This window comes from Lolium rigidum, chromosome 2 (genome assembly GCF_022539505.1).
Source record: "Lolium rigidum isolate FL_2022 chromosome 2, APGP_CSIRO_Lrig_0.1, whole genome shotgun sequence".
NCBI lineage: Eukaryota > Viridiplantae > Streptophyta > Magnoliopsida > Poales > Poaceae > Lolium > Lolium rigidum.
In genome coordinates, this window is record NC_061509.1 from 25,215,030 (window position 1) to 25,242,089 (window position 27,060).

The following is a 27,060-nucleotide window of genomic DNA, read 5'->3' on the forward strand; positions in this document are numbered from 1 at the left end:
AGTTTACAATTTCAATGATTTCACATACAAAGCTATAAATCCACTAATTTTTAGACGGAGCAAGTATGAGTAGGCAGGAGAATTTTGGAACCCACGTATGAGAACTTCTTGAAATAGGCTTTCGCCCTAATATATTAGTATAGCGACCACGCCGATACAAGAGTGGAAACCAAGAAAATTCCAGGAAATGGCGAAGCGAAGAAATAATGATGAGCATCCTCCGTCTTTGGCCTACCGCGCTTCAAGCACTTCGAAACGGCCTGTACCAACCAACACCTTTAAGAAAAGAAACACCATCAATACGACGCTGCTGCCCAACCGTACCGGTCCTAGGGTTTCCCCCCATATTGAGAATATAGTGGACATGGGATTCCCACGACGCCATCCAGGAGGAATGGTGCCACTCAAAGGCAGCACCGCGTCAGGGCCAAACAAGTTGCAGGCTTTTGTCCTGCCCCCGTCCACAAAAGAGGTGGCCAAGTAGCAGCCGACGACACAATTGAGGAGAAATTCATACATGCAAGGAAGGAGTTTGGGAAGCCCTTTTTCACTGAGGTTGTTATCTTAGCAGCCTGGCACATATGGAAACAAAGGAATGGCCTGATCTTCCAGCACACAAGACCATCTTTTAGAGCTTGGAGGAGAGATTTTATTCATGAAGTCTCTATGCATAAGCATAGGGTCAAACAGAAACATGTTTCCCAGTTGCAGGCCTGGATTGATTCATTACCTTAGTCTCATGGTCTCTTTTGTTTTCTTTCTGTATTTTTGTACATATGTAACTTGTGGACTTTGTGTTCTTTTGTTTAAATAAATTGTTGTGAGGCTTTGCCTCACAGTTTCTCTCTCTCTCAAAAAAAAGTAGCCGCCGATGACGACCGCTACCGAGACACTCCACCAGTATGCGTCATCGCCACCAGCACCACCAGGCCGCGCTGGACTAAGGCCTCCCGAGGAGCACCGCCAGCAAGGAGGGGAGGGCCCCGACCTGCCTTCTAGGACAAAGGTAAAGAAGGGTCGCCTCCGGTGTCGCCTGTCGACCCCTGCCGGTGGAAGCAACGGGAGATGGGGTGGAGGGGGGGGGGCGCGGCCGGCGGGAGTGGGTGCTCCGATGCCCTTAGGGGGAGGGGAACATAGGAGAACTATATGGTAGGCCCCCACTAAGGTTTCGTTCTGGGTCCGCCCATGGCATCGCTCACTGTGAAAACAACCTGATCTTAGACTGATGACATAGGCGGATGCTGCTCATCTATGTTTTCGTAGACGGGACATTGTGAAGCTGTATGTCTGTGTTGATGCAGAAAGAAAACTGAATGCAGTTCTGATACAATGCTGTTTATATGATGAAGGTTAGCTGTAGAGCTGTAGGGAGAAAAATCAATTTGGGGGGGTGGGGGTAAATGTTTCCAGGCAATTTACAAGCTACCAAATGTCTTTCCAGTGGAACATAGCTCATTCCAGAAAAAAAAACTAGTTACAGGGGGACAAAATTATATTTGTTCTATTACACGGACAATCTTGGTCTGTACAGTATAATTGAAATGTGGCTGCCTGAAACCGCAGGCACAGCAACAAAAAAAAAAGTGTGTTTGCAGTGTGTGTGTTCGTGGGCCACAAAGATAGGCAAACATTGGAAGTTCTTGGGCTTTGTTCTAGGGACACGTCTAGCGAGCGGCTGCATGCCCGTTGGTTATTCTAAGCGGTCATACCAAAATAGAAATTGCTCACACAAATGGAAAGATGGGTACGGCTGTTAAAAAAGGTAGGCTAGCTGATATCACTTTGTTGTTTTAAAAAAGTTGTAACTTTTAAACCGTGCGGCGAAATTACAATCTGCTTTCACTTTTAGAATCCGAACGACGAGAGCTTTGAAACTAGACCACATTTTCATATGTTTCGACGCAATTTTTTAACAAGCAACTTTGATGCGCGACAGAGCAACTTTGTTGTGCGGGAAAACAATTTTGATATGCAGCAAAGCAACTTTGGTGTGCAACAAAAACACTTGATTCACAACGGTAGGCTTCACAACAGCTGCAGCAACAACTCCTAATGTTACTCTACAGTACACTAAAATTGCTCGGCCGAGTACCAAAGTTGCTCGCAGGACACTAAAAAATGCTCGGTCGGGCGCCAAAGTTGCTCTGCAGGGTTCAAAAACTGTGTCGCCAAGCACCAAAGTTGCTCTGCAGAGCACTTAAGTTGCTTCGTCACACATTAAAACTGCTCCCATGGACACCAAAATTATTGTCGGGCACCAAAGTTGTGCCTTCGTGTACCAAAAACTGTACATGTTCGTTGCACACCAAAGTTGCTTTGGCACACACCAAAGTTGGTTTGTTGCACAATAAAGTTGCTCTGCCGCGCATCAAAGTTGCTTGTTAAAAAAAATCGTCGAAAGGTATGAAAATGTGGTCGAGTTTCGAAGCTCTCGTCATGGGGATTTTAGTAGTGAAAACGAATTGTAATTTTGTCGCACGGTTTAAAAGTTATAGTTTTTTTTTTTGAAATGACACATGATATCAGCTAGTCTACAATTTCATTAACAACTAGACTACCTGGTGCGTGTGCCCAGGACGTCCATCCGGCACGCGTCCGCCCGTAAGATTTCAGGTTGTTCTAGTGGGCTCTCACTGGCAGTGGCTTTAGGTCAGTTCCACTCCACGCTGTGGCGTTCACTCCACATTTCTTCCCGTGAGCTCTGAGCAGGCAAGATGTTGCCGTCGTCGGCGGCGGCGGTGCTAGAAGACGGCGACCTGGTCTCCGAGATCCTCCTCCGCCTCCCACCGCAGCCGTCGTCCCTCCCCCGCGCCTCCGCCGTCTGCAAAAGCTTGCGCACCGTCGCCTCCGACCCAGGCTTCTCCCGCCGCTTCCGCATCCACCACAGCCGCAACCGTCCCCTCCTCGGTTTCTTCATGGGAGCTGGCGACGAGCTCCGTTTCGAGCCCACTCTGGATCCCCCCAACCGGGTCCCGCAAGGCCGCTTCCAGTTTCCGATCGATGCCAGCGACCGCAGCTTCATGCTGCTCGGATGCCGCCATGGCTTCCTGCTCATGCTCCGCACATTTCAGGAGACCGAAGAGCTCCTAGTGTGGGACCCTTTCAATGGCCACGAGCACCGCCTAGCCATTCCCCCAGGGTTCGCTGAGAAGACTTTCCATGGAGCGGTGCTTCGCGCTGCCCCCGGTGTCGGAGACACAGACCACTTTCAGGTGGTCTTGGTGAGCACTGACGTCCAACAAGGAGTGGTCGCCTGTGTTTACTCGTCGGAGACCGGCGAATGGGGTAATCTCATCGCAACACCGCTTCCATCTGGCGGCGTGATTCATCCGAACAAGCCTGCTGTGCTCGTCGGGGATTCCCTTTACATGTTGCTGATTCGGCTTGAGGCGCCTGCAAGGATCATTGAGTTCGATGTTGGCAGGCAGAGTCTAGCAGTGATACCGCTGCCTGCCAGCTTGGATTCCGAGCACAGTCGCTTCTACTCAGTTATGCGAGCAGATGGTGGTGGGCTTGGTATGGTCTCTCTGTCAGCGTCAGGTGGCAGCGCCCAGTTATGGAAGAGGAAGACCAGTTTTGAAGGTGTTGATTCGTGGATGCTGGCAAGAACTGTTGAACTAGACAAGCTAATATCCCATAGTTTAAAGAGTCAATGCTGCCTACATATTACGGGGTTAGCGGAGGAAAATAATGTGGTGTTCTTGTGGTCCGGTTTCGGTGTCTTCATGGTTCAGCTTGACTCACTGCAGTTCAAGAGACTTCCCCTAACCACCATGCATCGTTGGCATCCATTTGAAAGCGTCTATGCTGCAGGTAATAGCATGCCTTCATTTACAATGCTCGGATGACAAAACCAAGCTACTTTCCCATTCCCAATGATTGGGTTGATGGAACGATGTTCACATCATTGTGTTAAGCTAGCAATTTTAAATACCGTATGTCAATTGTTTATTTTGCTGCTTGGTGACCCCTTCAGCATAAATCTGTAACCGCCCACTAGCCACTAACGTAATTTGGTTGGTCTAATCTATATGTAGCTATGCTTTGTGTGCATTCTAGTTTATTCAGTTTTGGCCACCATGGATGTGTAACAATTCTTGTTGAACACATGATTACATTACTAGATCTATCATGAAAAATTGTCTCTTCACTAATAACATTCTTATACGTACTAGTCTATTGCGATTTAACTTGTGTGAAATTATTGTTTGATGCTGTGAAGAGTGAAAAAATGACAGTCGTTGTGGACCAGTGGAAGTATCAGTTGATAAGATGATGCATGACGCCATGACCTCTTGCTTTACGACTTACTGCATGAATTTTATAGAATTTGATTTGTTAGTAACTAGCTAGCTAATACATTTGTAAAAGGTTTCTGTTTCCCTGCTCCATGAGGCCCTGATGTGCCCACTGTTATTATAGCCTCTATTCAGAACAGATGTAGCTAAAACTGCTAATATTAGAAGTTGAAGGTGTGCCACTACACTAATATTATTTGCTGTTTCATATGTTAATAATGTTTATAACGCTGAGATGATTCAACTTTGGATCTTTTGACACAATTTCTGCAATGGTGAAACGTAATGTTTATTGCTTGAGTCATAAACAAATTGAGAGAACTTTCAAGGGTTTTCCTGGAAGCATAGTACAAATTTGTTTGACTAACGGTATTGCTTTCTCCGCAGGTATCTAGAGTGACATCCATGTGGCCGTGATGCTGAAATGAGCTGTGAAGTGGATTTGTGAACCCCCATCTATCATCTAATTTAGACGTTCCTTAACTCGGCATCGGCGAGAACCAAGAAGGTTGAAGGCATATTGACCTGATTTAAGCTTGTGGTTCATTTAATTTCGTTGATGCTTTTTAAGCAATCTAGTCTACGCGTGCGTGTTTGATTAGTCTCTGTGTTGTATCAGGCAAGGAGATTTCTGGTTTCGTCTTATGTTCCGTGATGCCCACTGTGTGTCTGTTTGTTGAATTACTATCTTGTTCCGAGCTCAGTATTAGCTTAATTCTGACTAATGAATGTTGAATGAACTGCACCTCCACACCTGGTGCTATTTGCTACGTGTTTCATTGATATTTTGGTTTCTCTGAGATGCTGTGAGTGTGAAGTCATGGATGAGTTGCTTAAAATTTTAGATTGTTTGATGAGATGGCTTAGTTTTAAAATATTCTATGGGTTAGCTTCTGGCCCCTTCCTAGCAAAAAGTGAAAGATGAATAATGCAGTTTGTTGTTGAGGCCATGGATAGGTAAATCAGAGCGAAATGAACATTACTCAGTTTATAGTATGCCTTATGCATTGATATGCAACAGCCACATAAATTCAGTTTATTGATTGCTGCTACAATCACAGCCGTTCAACATCATCATCATCATATCGTCCCATGATCGACAGGCTCTTCAGGTCTCTTCAAAGTAACTTGGCGTCAATTGTGGTTCCGCTTCTGGTTGCAGTCACGCACACAGGCCTCTGGATCAGCTGCACGACGAAGAAGAATTACGTGTCAGAAGAGAAAAGACACATACCATCATTGTTGATCAAGGAGAAGAATCACAAAAAATGTTCATGTGTGAATACCGAGAGAGCCCATCCCTCCATCAGTATGATTGTGTTACTTACCAGCGGGCTTCACCGGCGTGTCAGCATGGACTGATGTGCTGTGGTGAGAGGGTGAGACTGTGTGGCAGCATGGGCTCTTATATGGGACTGGAGTTCCGAGGGCAGAACCGACATTTATCCCGGTATTCCATAATGTATTCTTGGAGCATTTCATTATTTTCCTGTAAAATTAAAGGTGTATGGTTTCATACTTCTTTTTCAAGAAAAAAAAGTGTACAGTTTCATAGTGTTGCAGCCCAATTGTGCGGCATGTTTCGGTGAATGAATGATGCTCAAGTGGAGGTGTGTCCTGTAGCCAATTTCGCCATGGTATTCATTTTCTGAATAAAATATCACTTGCTACAAATATAACCTTGGATCTTAAACTGATTAGACAAGGTAGACCGGCCATTATTAAGCTGCATGTGTTGATGCAGAAAGAAAACTGAACGCAGTTTTGATACAATGCTATTTTTACGATATTACATGCCAGTAAGCCACTATGCCAGCCAAGGTTAGCTATAGAGCTGCTGGGCGAAAATTTAATGGGACGCAAATACTAACAACTTCCAAGCAATTTACAAGCTAATGAATATAAATTCTAATGAAACCAGTCATGCCAGAACAGATTACAAAACATCCAAGTTGACAAAAAAAAAAGATTTCTTCTAGTTACAAGGGTGCAAATTATGTGAGAAGATCAGACCCACGGTCACTCATCATTGTATCTGTTCGTTCTGTTACACAAACAAACAGCACTCAAAAACCTAACATAGTTACAAACTCTTACTGACCACTCTTGTGGCAAATCATCAACTAAAGTGTCCGCTCTGCACAAAATGAGCCTCCTCCAAAACTACATGCACACCAATGGAACTGATCTAGGCATTCCTCTTCAAGGTACCATGAAGTCTGCCATATTTCCAAGGCTGTTAAGCGCTATCTGTCATTGATCATGCACAGGTAACCACCCCCGGTATTGCGTTCCAGGGGATACCTGGTGGTACCCTTCATGTACCCAAGGTGACTCATGGCAGCATCTCGGAGTCCAGATCTGTTTGGCACCTTTCCTTTCTTGCGCTCCTTTATCATAGTGCAACTGCTCAGCGGGGCATCGCTTCCAGCCCCAGGTCTCCTACAACATAATTCACAACGATGAAATCTAAGTTAGAATGGCCAGTAAAAGTTCAGTTACAGCACGGCAACCTAGCACGTGGAATACAACAGCAATACCCTAATTAAGGCCCCTGTGGCTTATTTTGACGAATGGAAGACGGTGAACGATAGATAAAGGAATGCTGGAGAACTTACTTCAACAACTTCTCTGAGGCAACTCTAGCAGCTTCAATGGTGTCCTTGGTAGGTAGCCACTTTACAACCCTACCAGGATCACCTCGCATCGGTGAGTGGATTTTTACAAGCTGCATATGATTTTCTACATCAGTAAATGATCCCTTCATGCAGTAACAAAGAAACATACTTGTAGTTCCCAATGGATGTTAATATGGTTTTCTTAGGTTAGAGGAAGAGACAAACTCACACCAAGACATTCCATCATTTGATAATATGCTCTGCCATGCAGCGGAGTGTGTCCCTTTCTGGACTCTGAAAAGTATCTCGTCCTGAAATGAAAGACTGTAACATCAACTCTGCAAGTAGAAGTGCATGCTTGCAATGATAGTTAACATGCAAATCACCTACCATTCCTTGTAGCCTGGGTCTACTGTGAAACCATACATGTCGACACTGTCACAGATGGAGAGAGCAAACTCAAGAGCTTTAAGCCCAGTGCCTTTAGCAGATGAACCAAATGATGTTCCTAGCATGAGGTATACCGGATTGGTTATTGGAAGATCCTACATAACAAGAGTTCTGTCAGGCACTCAGGCAGGTAATGAAACAAGGTACATGTACCCAAAGGCCAAAGCACCCTAATTTCGAAATACAATATAGCTAAATTACCCGAATCATCTGGTTCATGGCATCATGTATTGTTGTCTTAACGATCAATGCCTCCTTTTTGCTTCTGCAACCATGAGAATTAGCGTGCCTTTTCATTTCGTATCCCACTAAAAGAGAAATAGGTGGCAGGGGACTTACCATCTAATTCAACAACTTTATCCAGTGCCTTTGCAGATCCTCTATTAAGAAGGCGAAATGTACTCTTTGTACCAACGTATTCCGTGTAGTTCTGCAATGCAAACAGAAGAAGTCAGGCAAGTGCAGGTGAAGACATCAAAGCAGGAAACATAAGTATCTAAGGAAAACCTGGACGGGTGCACCATTTTCTCTAATGACAACATCATAAGAATCAATCTCATCCCCAAATTTAGTTTTTAGAAGATCCCCGGAGTTTCCGACAACAGCACATCTCCCAAATTGCTGAGGTACATATGGAGATGTCTCAGGGAGAACCAATGAAAGTTTCTCCATGCAAAGCGTTCTATTTCTGCACTTATTCCTGTGAAGCCAAAACTAAACATAATCAGCAATCTCTTGAATTTAACCATAACGTAAGTCTACGTGAAACTGTCAAATTTGTGTCTACCCACAGAAGAACTCCTTTGTTGATCCTGCGCCATGCATACTCCTCCCAGCCATTTGGCAACGCATCAATGTACTCTTTTGTAAGTACTGTAGTACTGTTGCGAACCTAGGGGAAAGAACAAGACTTAGTGATTGCATCAATAGTTCCTAGTTTAATTCTGACAAAGTAAACGACAACATCTTGTCACAGTTTACAAATCACTTATGATGTTCTGCAAATTTTCATTGCACTAACTAAACCACACATATACGTCAGTAGAGTAAAAAAGATTGGCCACCTGCTCCCACGAGGCCACAGCTTCGCAGAGATTGAACTCAAATGCCAGCCCTTCAGGCTCTCCAGTTTTGGGGTCTCTCTGCAAAAACCAGTCATAAGAGCAAAGTAAAAGGTAAGCTGGCCTAACTACGAGGAACAACATAGGTTTGTTTTGAGTAAAATTGCAGGCACAAATCAAATTAAACAACTGAAAGGAGAAACGCCTGCAGAAGAAATGGTAGAAAACATACGCACGTACCCACTTGGAATCTGTGTCACTTGGGTACTGTATTACGACCCGGCAGTAATCCTCTCCGGCAATAGCTTGCAGTCCTAGACCATTCGCATCCTGCAATTGTTTTAATTACGAGTAAGAATCATCCAGACCAGCACGCTTATGATCTACAAAGGAGATCATCGAGTAGGTAGCAACACTGGTAAGAATTGCCTTCTGAACATAAACATGGCTAGTCCTCAAACATCAAAACCGTCCCAATCCAAGACAGGTATCACTCTCTTACTACCAACCCTTCCCACCCACTGAACAGTAAGCATCCCACTCGCATCAATTCTCAGAAGAAGTCTAGAATATCAACCAGCTAGCTTGCGAATCCACCAGAGGCCAAGGTTCGTGCGTTTTAGAAGGTAATCGGCGCAGATACAGCACAATGCAGCACTTAATTTGCTCACAGACGATACAGCCAAGCCCCAGTTGGTTCAGAAAATTCACACACAGTACAGGGGTGGTAAGTAGATCAGCGTGACTCACCACGCACTTGCTGAACCCTCCCTGCAGCGCGGCGAGCGCCGCCAAGTCCGCCTCGGAGAGCCCCGCGCCGCCATCTGCATCCACCGATTCAGCGATCTCCACGCGAAGGCGAACAGAGTAGAGGAGTAGAGAAGAGAGAAGAGGGAGGCGAGCGGGGGTTACATGAGGAGAGGCCGGAGAGGTAGATGAGGATGGCGCTGACGCCGGAGAGGATGGCGGCGGCGAGGGCCAGCGGGAGCACCCGCATGGCCGGGAACCGGTGGCCCGCCTGCGCTCTCGCCGGAGCTGCGGCCGGAGTCGGTGGTGGGCCGAGGAATGGGAGGGAGGGGCGTCTGCCTACCCAAGCCCGGTTGCTTAAGCGAAGAGCAATGGGCCGTGCTTAATAAAAATGAAGAAATCTCGTAGTACAACCAGAGATGTTTCGTTCGTCGATGAATAAACAAAAGCTTTTCTTCCTAGAATATAGGAATACTCAAAAGTTTAAAACCACATTCTTTTATACTCCCACCGTTTATAAAATGGTGTCTCAACTTTATCTAAATTTGCATGTATATACACACAAACGTAAATCTAGATACATACATGTTTTTAATAAAGTTGGGACATCATTTTATAAAGGGAGAGAGTAGTAAAATAATTACACGGATATGTACTACTAGCACATGACTTACTAGCCTTTGCAGACAGGTACCTTGTATCAACATATCCTACCATTCTACCAATGATAGGTCTTGATTCCTCCTATAGAATAACCTAAGATCTTTAGTCACTTTTGCAAGCATTCGAAGACGTCTGATGCCTTGAGAACTAACTCGAGGTTGGGTGGTTAGGAGGGTGGTCGTACCCCAGCCCACCAGAGTTTAAACCCTAGGTTTGACATATGTGTGTCTCATAAAGACGGAATATTCATTCAGTGGGAGACGACGTTCCCATCGACAGCGAGGCGTCTGTGGTAACTTCGTCAATTTCAAGATACAATCCGATGGCTTAGTCTTCCGAAGGTGCTCATAGAGGTAGGATGTGTGTGTGTGCGTTCATAGGGTGAGTGTATGCGCGTGTATATAAGCGTCTGCGTTTGTACTGTGTTTCTAAAAAAAAGACGTCTGATGCCTTTCTGATGTCTAGTGGTGGGAATAGAACGTTCCTAGTAAGCAAATTGACAGCGAACGCAATGTTCGGTCGTGTACAATTCGTGAGGTATATGAGTGCTCCAATGACGGTGTCACTTCTTTGCATAGTATTAATGGGTCTTTCATCACCTTGGTGCCCAAAAAGCATTGTACTGAGACCGTTAATGATTTTAGGCCAATTCCCCTCACAAATACATGCATCAAGTTTTTAACCAAGCTCATGGCTAATAGATTTCAAGAGGAGATTACAGGGTGCATACATGCAAATCAGTATGGTTTTATCAAGTCCAGAACCATCCAAGACTGCTTGGTTTGGACTTTTGAGTACCTGCATCAGTGCCAGAAATCAAAAAGGAAATGTGTGATTATGAAGATAGATTTTGAAAAGGCCTTTGATACTATTGATCATCATGCAATATTGGAAATAATGAAATGCAAAGGTTTTCCTCAGGTTGTTATAAGAATGGTCCAAGAGGTTTTGTCTTCTGGTTCCTCCTCTGTGCTCCTGAATGGAGTCCCAGGGAATAATTTTGTTTGCAAAAGGGGTGTAAGGCAGGGAGATCCTTTATCACCTTTGCTATATGTGTTGGGAGGAGATTTGCTGCAGAGTATATCTAGCCTTAACAGAGGGGTTGTTGCATCTACCTATTCCTATTGAGAGGGATTATCCCATAGTATAGTATGATGACACAATTATAGTTCTCCCTATGAGAAGATAATCAGCTGTTGTTGTTCAAGGAGTTGCTCAATAAATATGCAGGATTCACTGGTCTCAAAGTAAATTATCATAAGTCTTCTCTGATCCCCATAAACCTCTCTCCCCAAGAGGTTGAGCACATGACTTTGGTTTTTGATTTTTAGCTGGGAGCTATGCCATTTACTTATCTTGGTCTTCCTATGGGAACCACAAAGCCTTATGTTAAAGATTTTTCTCCAATTATTGACAGAATAGAGAGAATACTATCAGATATTGTGTCTTTCTTATCTTATGGGGATAGTTTGGTTTTGGTCAATTCATTCTTATCATCTCTCCCTACATATTTTATGTGCACCCTGGTTATTCCTTTGGGAGTTATTGAAATAATTGATAGAGCAAGGAGAAGATGTTTGTGGAGGAAAGACAAGAACAATGAAAGAGTTAATTCTTTGGCTGGCTGGAACATGATTTTTAAGCCAAAGGACAAGGGAGGTTTGGGTATCATTGACCTGAGAGTTCAAAATCAAGCTTTGTTAATTAAGCATCTTGATAAGTTTTATAACAATGCTGATATTCCATGGGTTAAACTAATTAAAGATGCATATTACTATGATACTGTCCCCATGCAGTAACCTTGTCTATATCTTTTTGGTGCAGAGGAGTATTTGGTTTAGTGGATGTATGGAGAGAGATGTCAACCTGTAAGCCAATTTCTGTCTCCTCAGTTTTATTCTGGAATGGTAAGTGGCAGGATGGAGTTTTGTCTCAGAAATTCCCCAGGCTACACTCATTTGGTAAGGATAGGCTAATTTATGTCAAGGAATTTCAGAGCTTACCAGCTGCTCATGATGCATTTCATTTGCCTTTGTCAGTTGAAGAATTTGATGAGTATAATCAGCTACAGGATATATTGGACAGGAGGGGGATGATATTTGGTCTTGGAACTTTAATAAAGGAATCTATGCTTCTAGCTCTTATTACAAGCAGCACTTTGTATATTTGCATGACCATCCCCCTCAAAGATGATTTGGCAATTTAGGTGTATGTTGAAGCATTTTTTTTTTGCATGGTTGATTCTTCATGACAGGATTAACACCAAATATATGCTGATTCGAAGAAACTGGAGAGTCACTGCTAGTAAAGATTGTATGCTCTGTCATCAACATGTGTTGCAACTCTTTCTTTATAAAAGTTAATAAAGGGATGCGGGGGCTTCCCTAGAAAAGCTTCAAAAAAAAGATATATACACATTGCATTGCCCCCCCCTTGATGTCTAGAAGAATAGCACGATCAATCCGTTTACGAACCAAGAGATCCAAACACGGCACATATTTCCTCCATAGACCCGACAAACGAGCGTGCCAAAGATTTATCTAACTCGCAATTTTTCTAAAACACCCTGCATTCGAAAAGTTCTCCAGATGGGGTTGACGTGTCCTTTGAGATTTCGTGTATGATTGTAAAGCTGCATGATTATCATTGAATGAAACGCGCTTGACATGCAACGATGAAAAACATGGAAAGGCTCTATCTGTATGTTCGCTTGTGATTCACAAACACAGCACCGACCGTGTGTTCTAGCACTGATTTTCATATTGCTAGTTCATTACAACACACTATATCTGTATGTTCGCTTGTGACGTTTGGGGGACGCGGCTGGGGAGCGACGCCCCCCAAATGTGGAACGAACAAAACACGTCCCCCAAACGTTCAATCCGACGCGGTTTGGGGGGCGCTTTGGGGGACGCGATTGGAGATGCTCTCATGTTGGCTTGTAAGAGCTGCTGCATTCCAGGTCGCCTAGGTTGAGTCTCCGCACTCACAACCCGATATCGTGCACACCAATCTCCTAATGAAAAAAAACGAGTGGCTCTGTCCTCTCCGACCTAGTTTTTCTTATCGTGCCATATGTCTTGGTTGTCTGATATACATAATAATGGTATTTGTTGGTAAAAGATAGATGCACATCGCATTGCCCCCCTTGATGTCTAGAATAATAGCATGATGAATCCGTTTACGAACCAGAAAATCCAAACACCGCACATATATCCTCCGTAGTCCCAACAAACGATTACGCCAAAGATTTATCTCACTCAGAAACTCTCCAAAACACCTACATTCGAAAATTGCTCGAGTAGAGTGACATGTGCTTTGAAATTTCGCATGATTGTATAAAGCAGCATGGTTATCACTGAATAAAAGGCGGGTGACATACACCAATGAAAAAACATAGCAATGTACCCACAGGTTTGAGTAGGCAGATTTTTTCTTTGAAAGTTTCTATGATAACCATGTATAGATTTCATAGTAGAAAGTAGATATTCGAATCCTCTATAGGAGTGCTTTCATAAAGTTTCTTTGGATCAATTTAGCCCTAAACATGCCATTGGTTCTTCAGACGTGGCAACCATCTGGAACGGCAGCTGCTCCTCACGTGATACTACGGTACGACTCGTCGCTCGCATCGTAGCCCACCCATCCTCATCCGCCCCCCTCCTCTCGCCCCCCTCCGCCCGCCGCACCGCAGCAGTGGCGGCGGCGCACCAGACCCCGGCCACCCACCCACCCAGCGTCCCCAACTCCCCCTCCAACCAGCAGGCGCACCAGTCTCCCCCCTCCCACTGCCGGCGGCGGTGTTGTTGCGAATCGAGCGGCGCGGTGGCGGTGGTGCGAATCGAGCTGCTAGAAGACGACCACGGCAAGGGGCGCGCGCGCGGACCACGTCGTCGACGGATCCCATCTTCCCTCCCCTACCCTACCCCAAAGGTACACACATCTACACGCCCTAAACCCGCTCCCGCATCTGCCGAACCCTACCACGCCACTACCAACCGCGAGAACTCACCAGTTAGGTTTCGGTTCAAAGCGTGCCTGATCGTTCCTGCCATGTGCTACACGTGATCTCCAGGCTCTATCTGTATGCTTGCTTGCGATTCACAAACACAGCACCTACCGTGTGTGTGTTTTTCATGTACAACACACACCATAGCTACTTCTAGCACTGATTTTCATATTGGAAGTAAATGTTGAATTCTGTGTAACACGATTGCCAATCTCATGTTCACCTGCTAATCTGAATAACAGAGTTTTTTTTTTATGTAGCTCATTCATGAAAGTGCTATGTGTACAGAACGAAACCTAACGCCCCACCCCCTTGGGATCAATCTTCTCAAGTGGAATTGCACAGTGCACACCTCTATTCGTCGTTTATTACTGGTGCACCTTGGATGGCATGTTTTACGAAACAAGTGCGTTTGTATGGATTTCTAGTTGATAGAGAAGAGACTTGAAAAGGAATCGAAGAAGAACGATTGGCATAAAATGTGCAAGTGTGCAGCTCATGATGAAATATATGTTAGTGCCGTGCCAAAGGACATAGAGAGTAGACCATCGTGTTTAGTCCGTTATAGAACATAGGTCTTGCGTACTTGATTGGTTCTATGCCAACATGGGTCTTATGCTGTTGATCGCATCATGTGCCCACAGGCCACAGTTGCGTTACCAATTACTGCAAAAGTTCCTTGTGATTTCATCTTCATTCTTGCACGCTTTAAAGCTTCATCAACTGACTGCTCTCATTCTCAGGTATAGGTACACCCTGGACCTTCGATAAAAGGCTGCACAATGGAGCTATCAAAGCAAGGCCAGGAACCCATGCCTGCTAGCATGGGGTCGCAAGCACTCCCCTCTTCAAACATCCAGTCTACTCAGCCTGGGTACCCCGCTGTTTTCTACCCACCCCTTTCTGCTGGCTGGAATCCGCAGCCAATGTTCCCGACGGGGGCTTCTGTGCCAGTCAGTTCGTACTATATTATGCCTATGAGCCAGCAAGCTGTCCAAGCTGGCGCTTCCAGGCCCGAGGCCTCGCATCCTTTGGGGGCGCAAGTGCAGTCTATGAGCAGAGTGTCACTGAGGCCGCCTCAGCAGGTGCTGAATGTTCAGACATCTCTGCCGGTGATGATGGGGTCGCAGCTCTCGCCATCTGTTGCGGGAAAGAAACTTCTGCAGACTGCTGCTTCTCCAAAGGTTCAGATGATGAAATCTGCATTGTCTGCCAAGCGCCCTGCGCAGAAGGAGCTGTCACCAAAGGTTCAGCCTCAGCCTCAGCCTCAGCAGTTTGAATCTGTGAGATCGAAGTTCAGGGAGTCGCTTTCTGCTGCATTGATGACGGATTCTGACCAGCAGGATAAGAAACAAGCTGCTGAAAACCTGCAGCCTGATGGTTCAGCGGACCAAAAGAAGAAGGTGGAGGGAGATGAAGTGCAGGACCTAGTGTCGATCACGTCCAAAGATGCAAGTACAACCAATTCAGAGGCAGGCAATGCTGATGGTGAGAAAGATGAGATTGAGAAGTTGGCCAGTGGCTTAGTGTCGGACGTGATCACAATTACAGATGATGATATGCAGCAACAACTAAATCATCTTTCTTCAGAAGATGAAGCATTAGGTCAAAGTATGGTTGTCGCAGATGAACTCTTGCAAGGTCATGGCCTTTCTTGGGTTTCTGATTTCGACATTGGGATCTCTGAGCCTATGGCACAACCTAATTTAAAAAGGGACAGAACTTGTGATGTCGAGTCTGGGGTCACAGAGTCTTTGACGGAGTCTGAATCAAAAAGAATGAAGTCGGCTGATGAGGCAGCAGCAGATAAGGGTAGCATTATCCAGAAGGCTGAAAGATTGGCATTTAGAATCGAAGAGGAGCTCTTCAAACTGTTTGGTGGAGTGAACAAAAAGTACAAGGAGAGAGGTAGATCTCTTCTGTTTAATCTAAAAGACAAAGGCAACCCTGAGTTAAGGTTGAGGGTCATATCTGGAGATATTCCACCTGAACGCCTTTGTTCAATGACTGCGGAGGAACTTGCTTCCAAAGAGCTCTCAGAGTGGCGGTTGGCTAAAGCTGAAGAACATGAAAAAATGGTTGTCCTTCCTAACACTGAGGTTGATATAAAACGTTTAGTGAGGAAAACACACAAAGGAGAGTTCCAAGTTGAAATAGAAGAACCAGATGGTATTTCAGTGGAGGTTGAGCTTGGAGGTAATGTTCTATCTCATGTTCCATCAAAACCTGTCGAAGATGAGTCAAAAACTAATGATGAAACAAGTATGGATGATAAAGCTGGTGTAGAAGGTAAGGACAGGGGTTCTGATGGCATGTCACAAGATGAGGATGGTGGGTCAGGTGACAACGATTCATCAGGCAATGTCGACTATATTGAAAATGAGAAAGCAGATCTTATTGATGAACTTATGGTGGATGACTTAAAAGACGCAGAGAATCTTCCACCGATTCCTTCGTTAGATGAGTTCATGCTGGGCTTAGATTCCGAGCCACCATTCGAAAATTTATCAGTTGGGACACCACAAAAAGATCTCAGTGATTCTGATGAACCTAGTTCCACTTTGCAATCTGAGAAACTTCCTGAGACAGAAGATAAGCTCCCTGCAGAAAAGAAAACTGAATCTGAATCTGATGGGCCATCTTTACAGGTTAAATCTGAGTCCAAGTCAGAATCACCCAAACATGAGGTTGGCTCAAATTTGGTTCCTGATGTGCCACCCAATGGACAGCTAATCAAATCCTCTCCTGATAGAGTTGAATCCAAAGAACCAGCTGCTGCTAATATCTCGAATCCTGTTTCGACTAAGAACCATGTGACAACTACTGTTCCTATGATTCGTGAGAGTATATGGGAGGGTGCAATTCAACTGACTCTATCGTCACTCACCAATGTTGTTGCCATTTTCAAAAGGTTTGTTTCTTTTGCTTGCTCTTTGAAGAACTGTTTTGTTGTTACAAACTTAGCATGTCCTGTTGATCTAAGCACATCCCCTCTTCTTTTTCATCTTCTTAAGAAAACCTTTTAAGCACCGTTAGTTGTCATTCTATATGTTGTATTCTTGACTGATGCCATTGTATTATGCTATGCACCATCAGTTTTCTAATGACACGGTCGGAAACTAACTACCGTGATATATGTTATTGACATTGGATATTACTTCACCAATATATAGTTCTGCATTTTTCGAATTGGATTTACCTCACCACCTACACTTTGTGTGCCACAACCGGTAACATAGGCCATTGATGTTAGAAAGCCAACACTCGAAACTGGAGCGAATCTGGTCACTCTGTGTTGTTGGTTCCTCTGATCGGACGGTAATGGTCCTCCAGCATCTCAACCATTCTCTCTAGTGTTCACCTGCAAGCTCGGGAAAACTTTTATCACTCACGCAGCTGCTGTCACATGATAAACAAGTGCTTCAGAGAGACCCACTAACAAACGAGGCTGGTTAGTGCTAGGTTGTTCATGTAATCATTTTGGTTGGAATGTCAGAACTTTGAACAGCCCATGACTGCATATTTTACAAGTTTTTGTGCACAGGTCAATGGCTCTGGAACTCCAGATCAAACTCGGGCCTTTGTTTAATACCATTAATATAATGGATTAATGAGTCAGGACTTATTGTAACAGTAGCTTATGATAGCAAACAAAGGCTTTGAAGAAATCCATTAGCAAACTAGGCTGCTTTCTAGTATAATTAAGGGGCCACCGGTTGCTTGGTTGCTCACCGTCTCACATGTTAAGTTAAATTGGCTATTGCACATGATCAGCATTAATAAAACGATAAGTGTGAATGCTAGTTCCTAAACAGATGAAAATGTACTGCTGTTTGGTTATCTGTGATTTGATTATGTACTTCATATTTTTATTGGTTCTGACATTTGTTCAAATTTCTCTTGTACAGTGGTGAAAAGCCATCTGGGAAAGAATGGCGTAGCTTGATTGAGATCAAGGGGAGAGTTAAACTTAGTGCTTTTCAGGAATTTCTCGAACAACTTCCCAAATCTAGGAGCCGTGCTATAATGGTAATTCTGTTTTCAATGCATAATTTGTTTGTTTCTAAATGATTTTCTTACTGCATGATTATGGTTGAACCATATACATGGCTCAGCTTTATATGCTTGTCACCATGCTGTCTGGTTTCTATTATATATTGTGGATGGTTGCCGATACACCATATTGTAATCGCGTTCGTAAGTTTGCTGAATAGATATATATATCCCTGTTGTTTTGAATGCATGAAACTTATGTAAAGTTTGTAACTTCAAATGCGTCCTAAACTGGTAATGTTTCAAATAGTAATACTAGTACATCCATTTCCCTCTGCCTTTCCTGATTTTGCTGATTAGATATATATACCCCCTGAAATTCGTCAAGACTATGGTATCTATCATTTGTTTTTTTGAGTTTTTCAAAATGTTTGGATCCACTGATGTTCAGAGTCAGGAACAAATGCGTATGTGTCGGTACTTTTATGCTGGTCCCCAGAAAATTTCGTAGCAGGTGCTCAAGAAACTCACAGTTTAACGGCATGTGTACTTGATAACGTGTCTACCTCTCAAGCTATCTGGTCTATATGCTGAATTGGGACTCTGTATATTTGTAATTGTTATTGTGCTTAAGGTCTAGAGGTGTTATGAGTTATGGTGGTATATCGTCGTCATCCCACAGACCCAATTGAATTGTTGAACTAGACAACCTAAGAATTGTAAATAGTGTTGTATGCCCTCTTAATACTAATCTATTTATACATGCATATAGTTAAATGACATGTCCTGTGATCTGCATGTAATTCTCTGTTCTGTATCTTTTGAATATCCGCTCCATCTGTTTTAAGTACGTTTTACTCATTTTTAGGTAACCGAGCTGTTGTGGAAGGAGGGTTCTCTGGAGAGTGGTCGCCAACATCTTTCACAGGTTCCTTTTCTAAGACATATCAGTATATCACCCATCAGGAGCTTAGCGGCACTTTGAAGAATATTTTTTACTAAATTGGCTCATTCTTCTGCAGACAATTGATTCATATATTGCAGATGAGAGGGTGGGATTAGCTGAGCCTGCAGATGGACTAGAGCTGTACCTGTGCCCTCCACAAGGAAAAACCGTGGAGATTCTCTCCCGGCACTTGCCAAAGGAGCACTTGGATGGTCTTGCTGTGGCAGCAACTTCGATCATCGGAATCGTTGTCTGGCGGAGGCCCAACGTTCCCAGGATCCCTTCCCACCAAAGGCATGAGGGTTCCAAGAGGCAGTCAATCCTTGGTACTCCACAGGTTACTGGTTCTACTTCGGTCCGTCGGTCCTCCGCGCTCCAGAACTCCTACGGTGCACCACCAGGTTTCCCCAATCAGCGCCACAAGCCCGAGCCCGAAGAGGATGTAACTGATGATGTTCCCCCGGGCTTTGGACCTGGTGTTGTTGCCCGCAGGGACGAAGACGATCTCCCCGAATTTAATTTTGTTAACTCGTCAAACCCCGCTGCTAATGTAACAACACATGCCTTCAAGGGCCGACAGCATGTACCTGCTCGTCCAGTAGAGCATATCAGGGAGTTGGTTCAGAAGTATGGTAAAAGATCGTCTATTGAATCGCGTCGCTGGGATGACGACGATGACGATGATATACCAGAATGGAACCCTATCCAGCAAAGTAGACTCACCCAAACGCAGCAACCACTTCCTCCACCACCACCGCTGCCACCCATACAGCAAATCCATCCCTACCAGCAACAGCAGTACAACCACCCAAATGCAATGCAGCCTCTTCAGCAGCAAGTGCCCAGCAATAACCCCCTCCTTTCCCAGGCTTACCTCCAGCAACTTCAGCAGCAGCAGCTTCAGCCTTCGCAAACTTGGCAGCAGCAGCCGAATGCCTGGTGGCCGGCGCAGGCGCAGGGTGTCGCCGCCGGCTCCCCTGCTCCAGTACCCCAGTATGTTGTAACAGTGCCTAACAGTAACAGCGCCCAAGGTGCCCAGGGTTACAGCGCTGCAAATTTAGGTGGCATGCCCTGGAGACCGAGATAGAAAGAAACTTGTAACAGTTGTTAGTTCTCTTGATTCCTTTGTAGCTCTGCCCAGGTTCCGTTGTAGCGTTGGTTTCTTTTCCCTTTTTAGCTCACAGGTTCATGTAAGTATCAGTCAATCGTGTACATTCCTGTGCACGAGGATGTAAAAGAAGGATAAATTAGATGGCTGTGGGTTTTATTCCGTCCAATAAACATAGGATCTACCGTGAACAATTTGGAGCTGCCGAAAAATTACCAATAATATTCGGACGTGGATAAAATAAATATTGGAACATTTGTAAATCTCGCTTTGAACTCTGCCAGTGACATTTGGTGCACTCAACATGCGTATGGAACTATAGCTTTGGCATCCTTTATGTGGTCTTCCCTTCCATTAGTAGTCATGATGTTAATGCTACGGCAAAGCCGTAGGGAGGTACTACCACAAGTCTTGTGTTGTGCCATCTTCCGGGAATAGGATGATGGGGATTATTCCTGTAATTTGTTTGCATGTGCCCCTGTACCCAAAAAAATAATTAACTACATATGTTAAAATGTCAAATTGCGGTTATGCATGCACCTAAACTAGTAGAAATGTAGAAGATATTTCGCTATGAGCTATCTATGGTACACAAATGTACAATTGGTCTGTATAAGTGACTTGCTAGCAGCATCGCAGTGACTATTTAGAGGTGATCTCATCACATGATTTTAGAAATGGCTGCTCGTGAGACGTATTGATGAACATTTTATTATGGAGCTCTCCCCACACATATCATGAGTTCATGACGAAAGATATATGTTTCCTAATCATAATTAGTTCTCACATGCTAGTGGTGTATCCTACATCCCCGAGAATATTTAAAAATTTATTGATTTCCAACACCATACCCAACACACTCCTTACTTTCCTTGTTTTCATTTACTTTCTTGCATACAGATACACCTCCGTTTAAACACTCTTACTTGAGATCAAAGGAAACTTACAAGTATCTTTTGGTAGATAGTAACAAGGGGCATAAAGACCTCTACCAATAGTTCTATGTGGTTCGATACTCTTATTTCGAAACTCGGTACAATTGATTTGTGCACTTGCAGTCATCATCAGCCCAATCCGATGTCATCCCCGCCGGAGTAGCTAGCCGAAGATGGACATGGAGAGGCATTGAATGTAGGTTTGTAGACAACAATTTTAGCAAGAGTAGTTGCTTATGTTTTGCCTATATGGCGTCTGGCGCTTTTCCGCGGTGCTGGGTTGCTGATGGAGGTGGCCTCCGGAGGGTCTCCAAGGTGGAGATCAAGTTCGTGGGGCAAATCCATCATGATCCTCTTTAATAAAAGCGGCGGCTATCCAGATCTAGCCGAGGCGGAGCTGCTACTTTCTTATTATGGCCATCAAGGTGATGGCCAACGGCCATCCTATTGCTGACCTTAATGGTTGTAAGCAAACCGCGACCTTGGTCGCCGGAGACAGGTGTGTGCCTTTAGTCTATTTGCTGGCGACAAGTGATGTTCTACCTCCAGGCCTTTGTGCCTAGTTGGAGGCCCTTATGATGGTTCGTTGCATAAAAAACAAAAAACTTCCTACAGTTGCAACCATAAACACACCAAGATCATATCTAGGAGATGGAAATAACGGATAACCGTGGTTGATATTAACTCACCCTTGAAGACACAAAGCGTCAACGAGAACGGTTCGCGTGGTTGATCTAGAGGATCGCTTGCCGATCTCAAGATCGTGAAAAAGACAAGTGTTACAAAGGGCAACACTTCTGTACTCGGTCACACGTACGGCTTGACGACGACCTCCGACCCCTCATTCCAGCGGGATGGCGGAAGTAGTGGATCCACTAAGACTATCCAACATCACTCCGGCGTGGTGGTGTTGGTGGAGAAACAATTCCCGCAGGGCTTCGCCTAAACCACAACTCGTATGGTGGATCAGCGGGAAGAGGGAGAAGGAACCAACCAAAAGGTCAAGTGATGAGTAATTATGGAAGAGGAAATCCACCCATCTTATATAGGAGGAGGGGGCAACAACCAAAGGGGGAGGGGGCGATGGCCATAAGAGGTGCCCCACCTCTTTCGTCATTATGTGGTGGACACTCCACTCAAAATCCCATAAAACCGCACTCAAAGATGAAGGATTTTCCTTCCATACAAGAATAAAACATTTTAAATTCTTTTACTTAATACTTGTAAATTGTTTTAATTAACAAACATTAACATTCAACCCCTTTAACTATTTCAATATTCCAAAATGATTCCGACGATTATCGAAACAGTCCCTATGATGTCCAAACTTTTCTCCGGTGTTTCGTATCCACTCAAAAGCATCGACGGACGTTAAGTGTGTAACCCTACGGGTCGTGAATAATGTGGAAATGATTGAGACACCTCTCCGATCAATAATCATCAGTGAAATTTGGAGATCCGTAATGACTTGCACTCATTCAAAGATGGAACTTGTGATCGCATGAACCATAAACGTGGTAACCAATTCCTTTTATCTCGCGATACTTTACTTGTCAGGGATCCGATCATCGATATCAACTTATAGCTAGTTTGATCCCGTTACGGACAAGTATTCTTTACTCTTTCTGTGATATGACATTCCTATGACCTAGTCACATGGTTGCAAGCGGTGTCAATGTGATATCACCGAGAGGCCAAGAGTATATCTCTCCGTCATCAGGATGGATAAATTCCACTCTTGATTCATGAGCATCAACTAATACTTTCATAGTGCCCAAATACACCTCATTACTCACCCTATCACGGTGTGAAGTTTGATGTCATCGAAATACTTTGCCGGTGTTAGTGATTGACATGATCTCATGGTCTAAGGAATAGAGGTACTTCGTATGTGTTTGATATAGAAATGTAAACTTAATGACATGATCGTATTGCTATACCTACTTGGGTGTGTGTTCATCACATCATTTTCTAATGACGTGATCTTGTTATTAACAACATCCAATGTTCACGGTCAGGAAACCTTGATCATCGGTTAATCAACGAGCTAGTTAAAAGAGAGGCTTTACTAGGAACTCTTGTTTGTTTATTAGCACACATACATTAATGTTTTCGGTTAATACAATTCTAGCGTGGGAAATAAATATGTATGATAAACATGAAATAAGATAATAACCAATTTATTATGACCACTCAGACATATTCATTTCACATTCGACTCCGATGCGATATGCTCCCGCCGCATCACCCCAAGTGGCCAAGTCCCCGGTGGTGTTGTGGTTGATTCCCATCGGAAGCTTCAGTGACTCGCTGGACAAGGAGCTAAGGAGCTGGAAGAAGATCCGGACATGATTGCGTTTTCTATTTTTCTTCTAGGATATTCTATGCAAAATTTAAGGACCAACTAGTAGCTCTCTTTATTATCAAGGTCATTTTTTGGTAAAATGTACTCCACCGTCGATGAATTAATGTAGCGACGGGGTCCTTTGCGGCCCCTCTTCCCGTTCAAAAAAAGCACGCCGATGATTGAGATCTTGTCGTCGAAGGAAGGACTAAAGAATACTTATTGTAGATGATGCCATCTCCAAAGTGGCGCAGGCCAACGAGAAGACGGGAACCAAACCTAACCTAATATGCTGTAAACCCTACTTAATGAAGAACTGCATGCATAGTGTGATGACCCAGCGTACCACTGCATGGTGTAGTACACAAGTCGTTGACATAACACAAGTGAAACACCGTTCCACCCATATTACATCTCTCAGAGTGGTACAACAGAAACATATGCGAGTCCAAGGTATGTCTATAGAAGTACACACGAACAGTTTACATAAGATCAACACAACCTCCTACTTTACAGTGAGGTAAAACTTCAAATAAAGCTCCAGAAGAACGACTCGTAATCTATATTATTGCTAACTCAAGTTGAAGAGCTACTTGGCTTGCTATAGAAATCTAGCTACTTAGGTGCTAGGATTAGGGAAAGATTCCCTTCTATTACTAGTCTAGGTTTCCATTATAACTGATGCAGGAGTTGACTCCATTGACTTCTTTGATTGGATTCTTCATCTTGTTGCAGTTGACTCCTTTGTCTTCGAGTTCCACGATAGTTTCTCCTTCGGTGCATGGCTCTAAGAAGGGGGTTCAAACGAGATAGAATGAGTACGAGCGTACTCAGCAAGTTCATATTAGGAAATATGTGTATCATGCACTAGCTACAGCCATAGACCAGAAAGTCATAGGCCAATGCAGGTTTTCATAATCATTTCTTCAAAAGGTTTATTTTATTCTGAAAACTATGCCCGTCAGTCTTCACAGGTTGACTAGAACTTCATGGAGTTCCTTTCCTGCCGCGTTCGCAGTTCCCTTCCCGGAACAGGGAGTGACAGTCACAATTCAGTATCCTCTGCAGAGGTGCGTTACTTTTCCCATAAGAGAACTTATCCTTGATGCCTTGCCGAGACGCAAGTATCTCGTCCACACTTCCTTGGTGTGAGGCCAGGTGTAAGATCCAAGCCAATCACCGCCTTCTCCGCGACCTCGCAGACCCACCCTTTGTAAGTCCGTCCCTCCTATATCTATGGGTAGACCGACCCAGCCTTTGTTCTCACCTTTACCAATAAGGTAGGCCGTTCCGAACAATTAATATGCCCGTCTTATACACCATAGATAGTACTGATCGGACAATCCTTCATAGATCCTTCATAGACCAATAATAAGCATACCATCTCAGTATCTAATGGTGGATCATAAAGAGCACATGTCCCCACCTTTACCAAAGATAGACCGATCCGGCAACCCTTATCACCGATCCGTTGGCATGCGAGAGGGAAAAGATACGGCTGGCTTCCCAGAGCCATTATAGATCTTATGGTCAACGCGAGTATGTACGGCGCTAGAATCATCGGACGGCATTGGTACTTAATCCTAGATGATATAGTACCCATTGCAATGGAACCTCCACCATATCATCACATACCATGGTTCCATTGCCCACCACATAGTCATATTCATAATTGTAAAATAATATTTGCCTTTCAATGCAAGAATGATAAGTATAGTACTTTGCATATAATTTGATAAAAATAATCAAATGACATGAGCAAGCGATGAACTTGCCTTTCTTGACTGCAAGATTATGCAGGCAAAAGCTTCGATACGTGATAACTCCAAATGCTGAAATACCATCATCGTCCGGTAAGGACAATGTTTAAAGAACTGGCAAAGATGCTATAATGCATAGTATGAGATGCAATCGTCCCGAGCGTAATCTAATCCCGATGATTTAGGATTGATGAGTTGTACAGATTTCTTTAGGGTGTGTTGCACTTTTAGAATGGTTCTCAAACAAGGTTCTTATTAGGGCTTGGTTATATTAGCATCATAATCAAGTGATATAAGACATCATAACAAGTACACACATAAAGAATAGTGGTGGAACAATATGTAAAGAACAGTGGTAAATTTTAGGTTCTACAGGACATGGTTGATGATTATTTATATTAGACTTCAAAAGAATAACTTTTGAAGAACATGTTAATTAAGAACTAGCAAGTATTTCAAATAAGAACTATGGTTTCTATGGTTTGATTAACCTTTGTACTTCAAAAGAATAACTTTTGAAGAACAGATTAAATAAGAAGATGAACTACGATACATAGGAGCTATGGTTTTTTTTTAGGGTTTACTATTGGATTCATTTAATTCACCAATAGGAACTAGTTGGGTTCTTTAAGTAGAATGGGTTTATATGTAGCAGGTATTGATATGGTTATAACCATGGTTTCCCATATACATCATATCAAAGGATGGTTATTAAGATGGTTCTATGAATTAGCTATTAGGGTTTACTATGGTTTCACAATTGTTTCACTAAGTAATCTCTAATTGCTTCTAAACTAGATGGTTTATTATTTCTTTAATAGGGTTTAATTGGATAGGAGCATGTGATGTGAATTGTTACACAAGGTTGGTACTAGGGTTTATCTTATGATTCGACGAGAGTTTGATGGTTGAGGTTGATTCTAATGGTATGGTATATAGAAATAGTGATCAATGATGCTAACATGTGGTCTCAAGCTAGGGTTTATATCTAGGTGGCACTAATTGGTTATATAAGGTTTATCAAAAATAAGAACAGGAAAAGATGATCTCATGTGGATTGTACCTAGTTTTATTTTAGTGGATCATGAGTATGCACTCATTGGTTGTTTATTAAGGTCCTACATGTAAAGGTGAAGTGGATATAAACACATGGGCTAAACCCCTAGGGTTTTAGGATTGGAACTATTTTAGGATGATCACATAAAATGATGGGACCAAGATTCTTGTTTATATTAGAATTAGGGTTTCTAAATTTTGATTTCATTATTAACATGATAATTGGTAGAGATTATTACTAATTTGAAGATAGAAGTAATAATGGATTTAACACTATATTATTTTCAAAAGACTTAAATATGATAAATATTATTAGGGTTTAGGGTTTTAATTAATATTTGAAGTATTGATCAATTAGAATTTTCATATGATTAAACATAGTCATCAAGAAATATTTATTGTTTTATATGGAATCTTATGGTGAAGTAATATTTAATATTTTCTTCATGTGAAGAATTGAAACAAGAATTAATCTACTTAGTTTTTAGGTTTTAATAGTTTAAGACTTAAAATTTGGTCTTCTAAAATTTTAGAGGAAATTCATATTGTTGTTCTTTTAAACTTTAAGTATTTGTTGTTCTATTTTATTTATAGAGGTCATTTTATGATACTCAATCCTACTTATTGTTTTCTTTTTATTTTCTTAAATGTTTAAAAGATTTCCCTAAAAAAAAAAATAACCAATAAAAAAAATAAGGTAAAAAAAATAGACCAAGTGGTCTGTTGGGCTGGCCCAATTGATTTGGCCCAAACCAGGCCCGGGTCGGTTGGGTCTAACCCAACCCGACCCCCACTCTCTACCTCAACCCCTCTCTCACTCAGGCACACGGGCACGACCCTCCCTCTCTTCTATCTCACGACCACCACGCCCTCCGCGGCGGCGCCGCTCGTCCCCGGCCGCTTCTGACCAACCCAAGCACCGGCATGATGGGGCTTTTGCTCTCCTCGACGAACGCTATCACCTCCCCTTGGTTGATTTGGTCGCTGTGGTCTCTCGCGGTCGGCCCGACTCCGAAACCCTAGCCTCGCCTTCTGTATGTCCGGCCATCGCCGGCCAAGTCTGGCGCCGCCA

The 27,060-nt window shown here is 43.4% G+C and overlaps 3 protein-coding genes across 3 annotated transcripts; 2 read left to right on the forward strand and 1 right to left on the reverse strand.

The window, feature by feature from the left end:
- Positions 1 to 2,714: 2,714 nt before the first annotated feature.
- LOC124689379 (putative F-box protein At3g16210) lies at positions 2,715 to 4,793 on the forward strand. Its single transcript, XM_047222923.1, has 2 exons — positions 2,715 to 3,813; positions 4,686 to 4,793. The coding sequence occupies exons 1-2, from the start codon at positions 2,715 to 2,717 to the stop codon at positions 4,691 to 4,693; spliced, it is 1,107 nt and encodes a 368-aa protein (XP_047078879.1). The 3' UTR covers positions 4,694 to 4,793.
- A 1,504-nt stretch (positions 4,794 to 6,297) lies between these two features.
- On the reverse strand, positions 6,298 to 9,449 carry LOC124686106 (sialyltransferase-like protein 4). Its single transcript, XM_047220108.1, has 12 exons — positions 9,340 to 9,449; positions 9,178 to 9,251; positions 8,668 to 8,757; positions 8,431 to 8,508; positions 8,158 to 8,258; positions 7,874 to 8,066; positions 7,702 to 7,796; positions 7,568 to 7,628; positions 7,307 to 7,461; positions 7,146 to 7,227; positions 6,917 to 7,026; positions 6,298 to 6,740 (listed from the first exon to the last, which is right to left on the reverse strand). Exons 1-12 carry the CDS (start codon positions 9,422 to 9,424, stop codon positions 6,545 to 6,547), a joined length of 1,320 nt encoding a protein of 439 aa, XP_047076064.1. The 5' UTR covers positions 9,425 to 9,449; the 3' UTR covers positions 6,298 to 6,544.
- Positions 9,450 to 14,589: 5,140 nt separating this feature from the next.
- On the forward strand, positions 14,590 to 20,156 carry LOC124691450 (death-inducer obliterator 1-like). The gene is made up of 4 exons (XM_047224728.1): positions 14,590 to 16,757; positions 17,755 to 17,875; positions 18,708 to 18,767; positions 18,862 to 20,156. The coding sequence occupies exons 1-4, from the start codon at positions 14,629 to 14,631 to the stop codon at positions 19,870 to 19,872; spliced, it is 3,321 nt and encodes a 1,106-aa protein (XP_047080684.1). The 5' UTR covers positions 14,590 to 14,628; the 3' UTR covers positions 19,873 to 20,156.
- Positions 20,157 to 27,060: the final 6,904 nt, after the last annotated feature.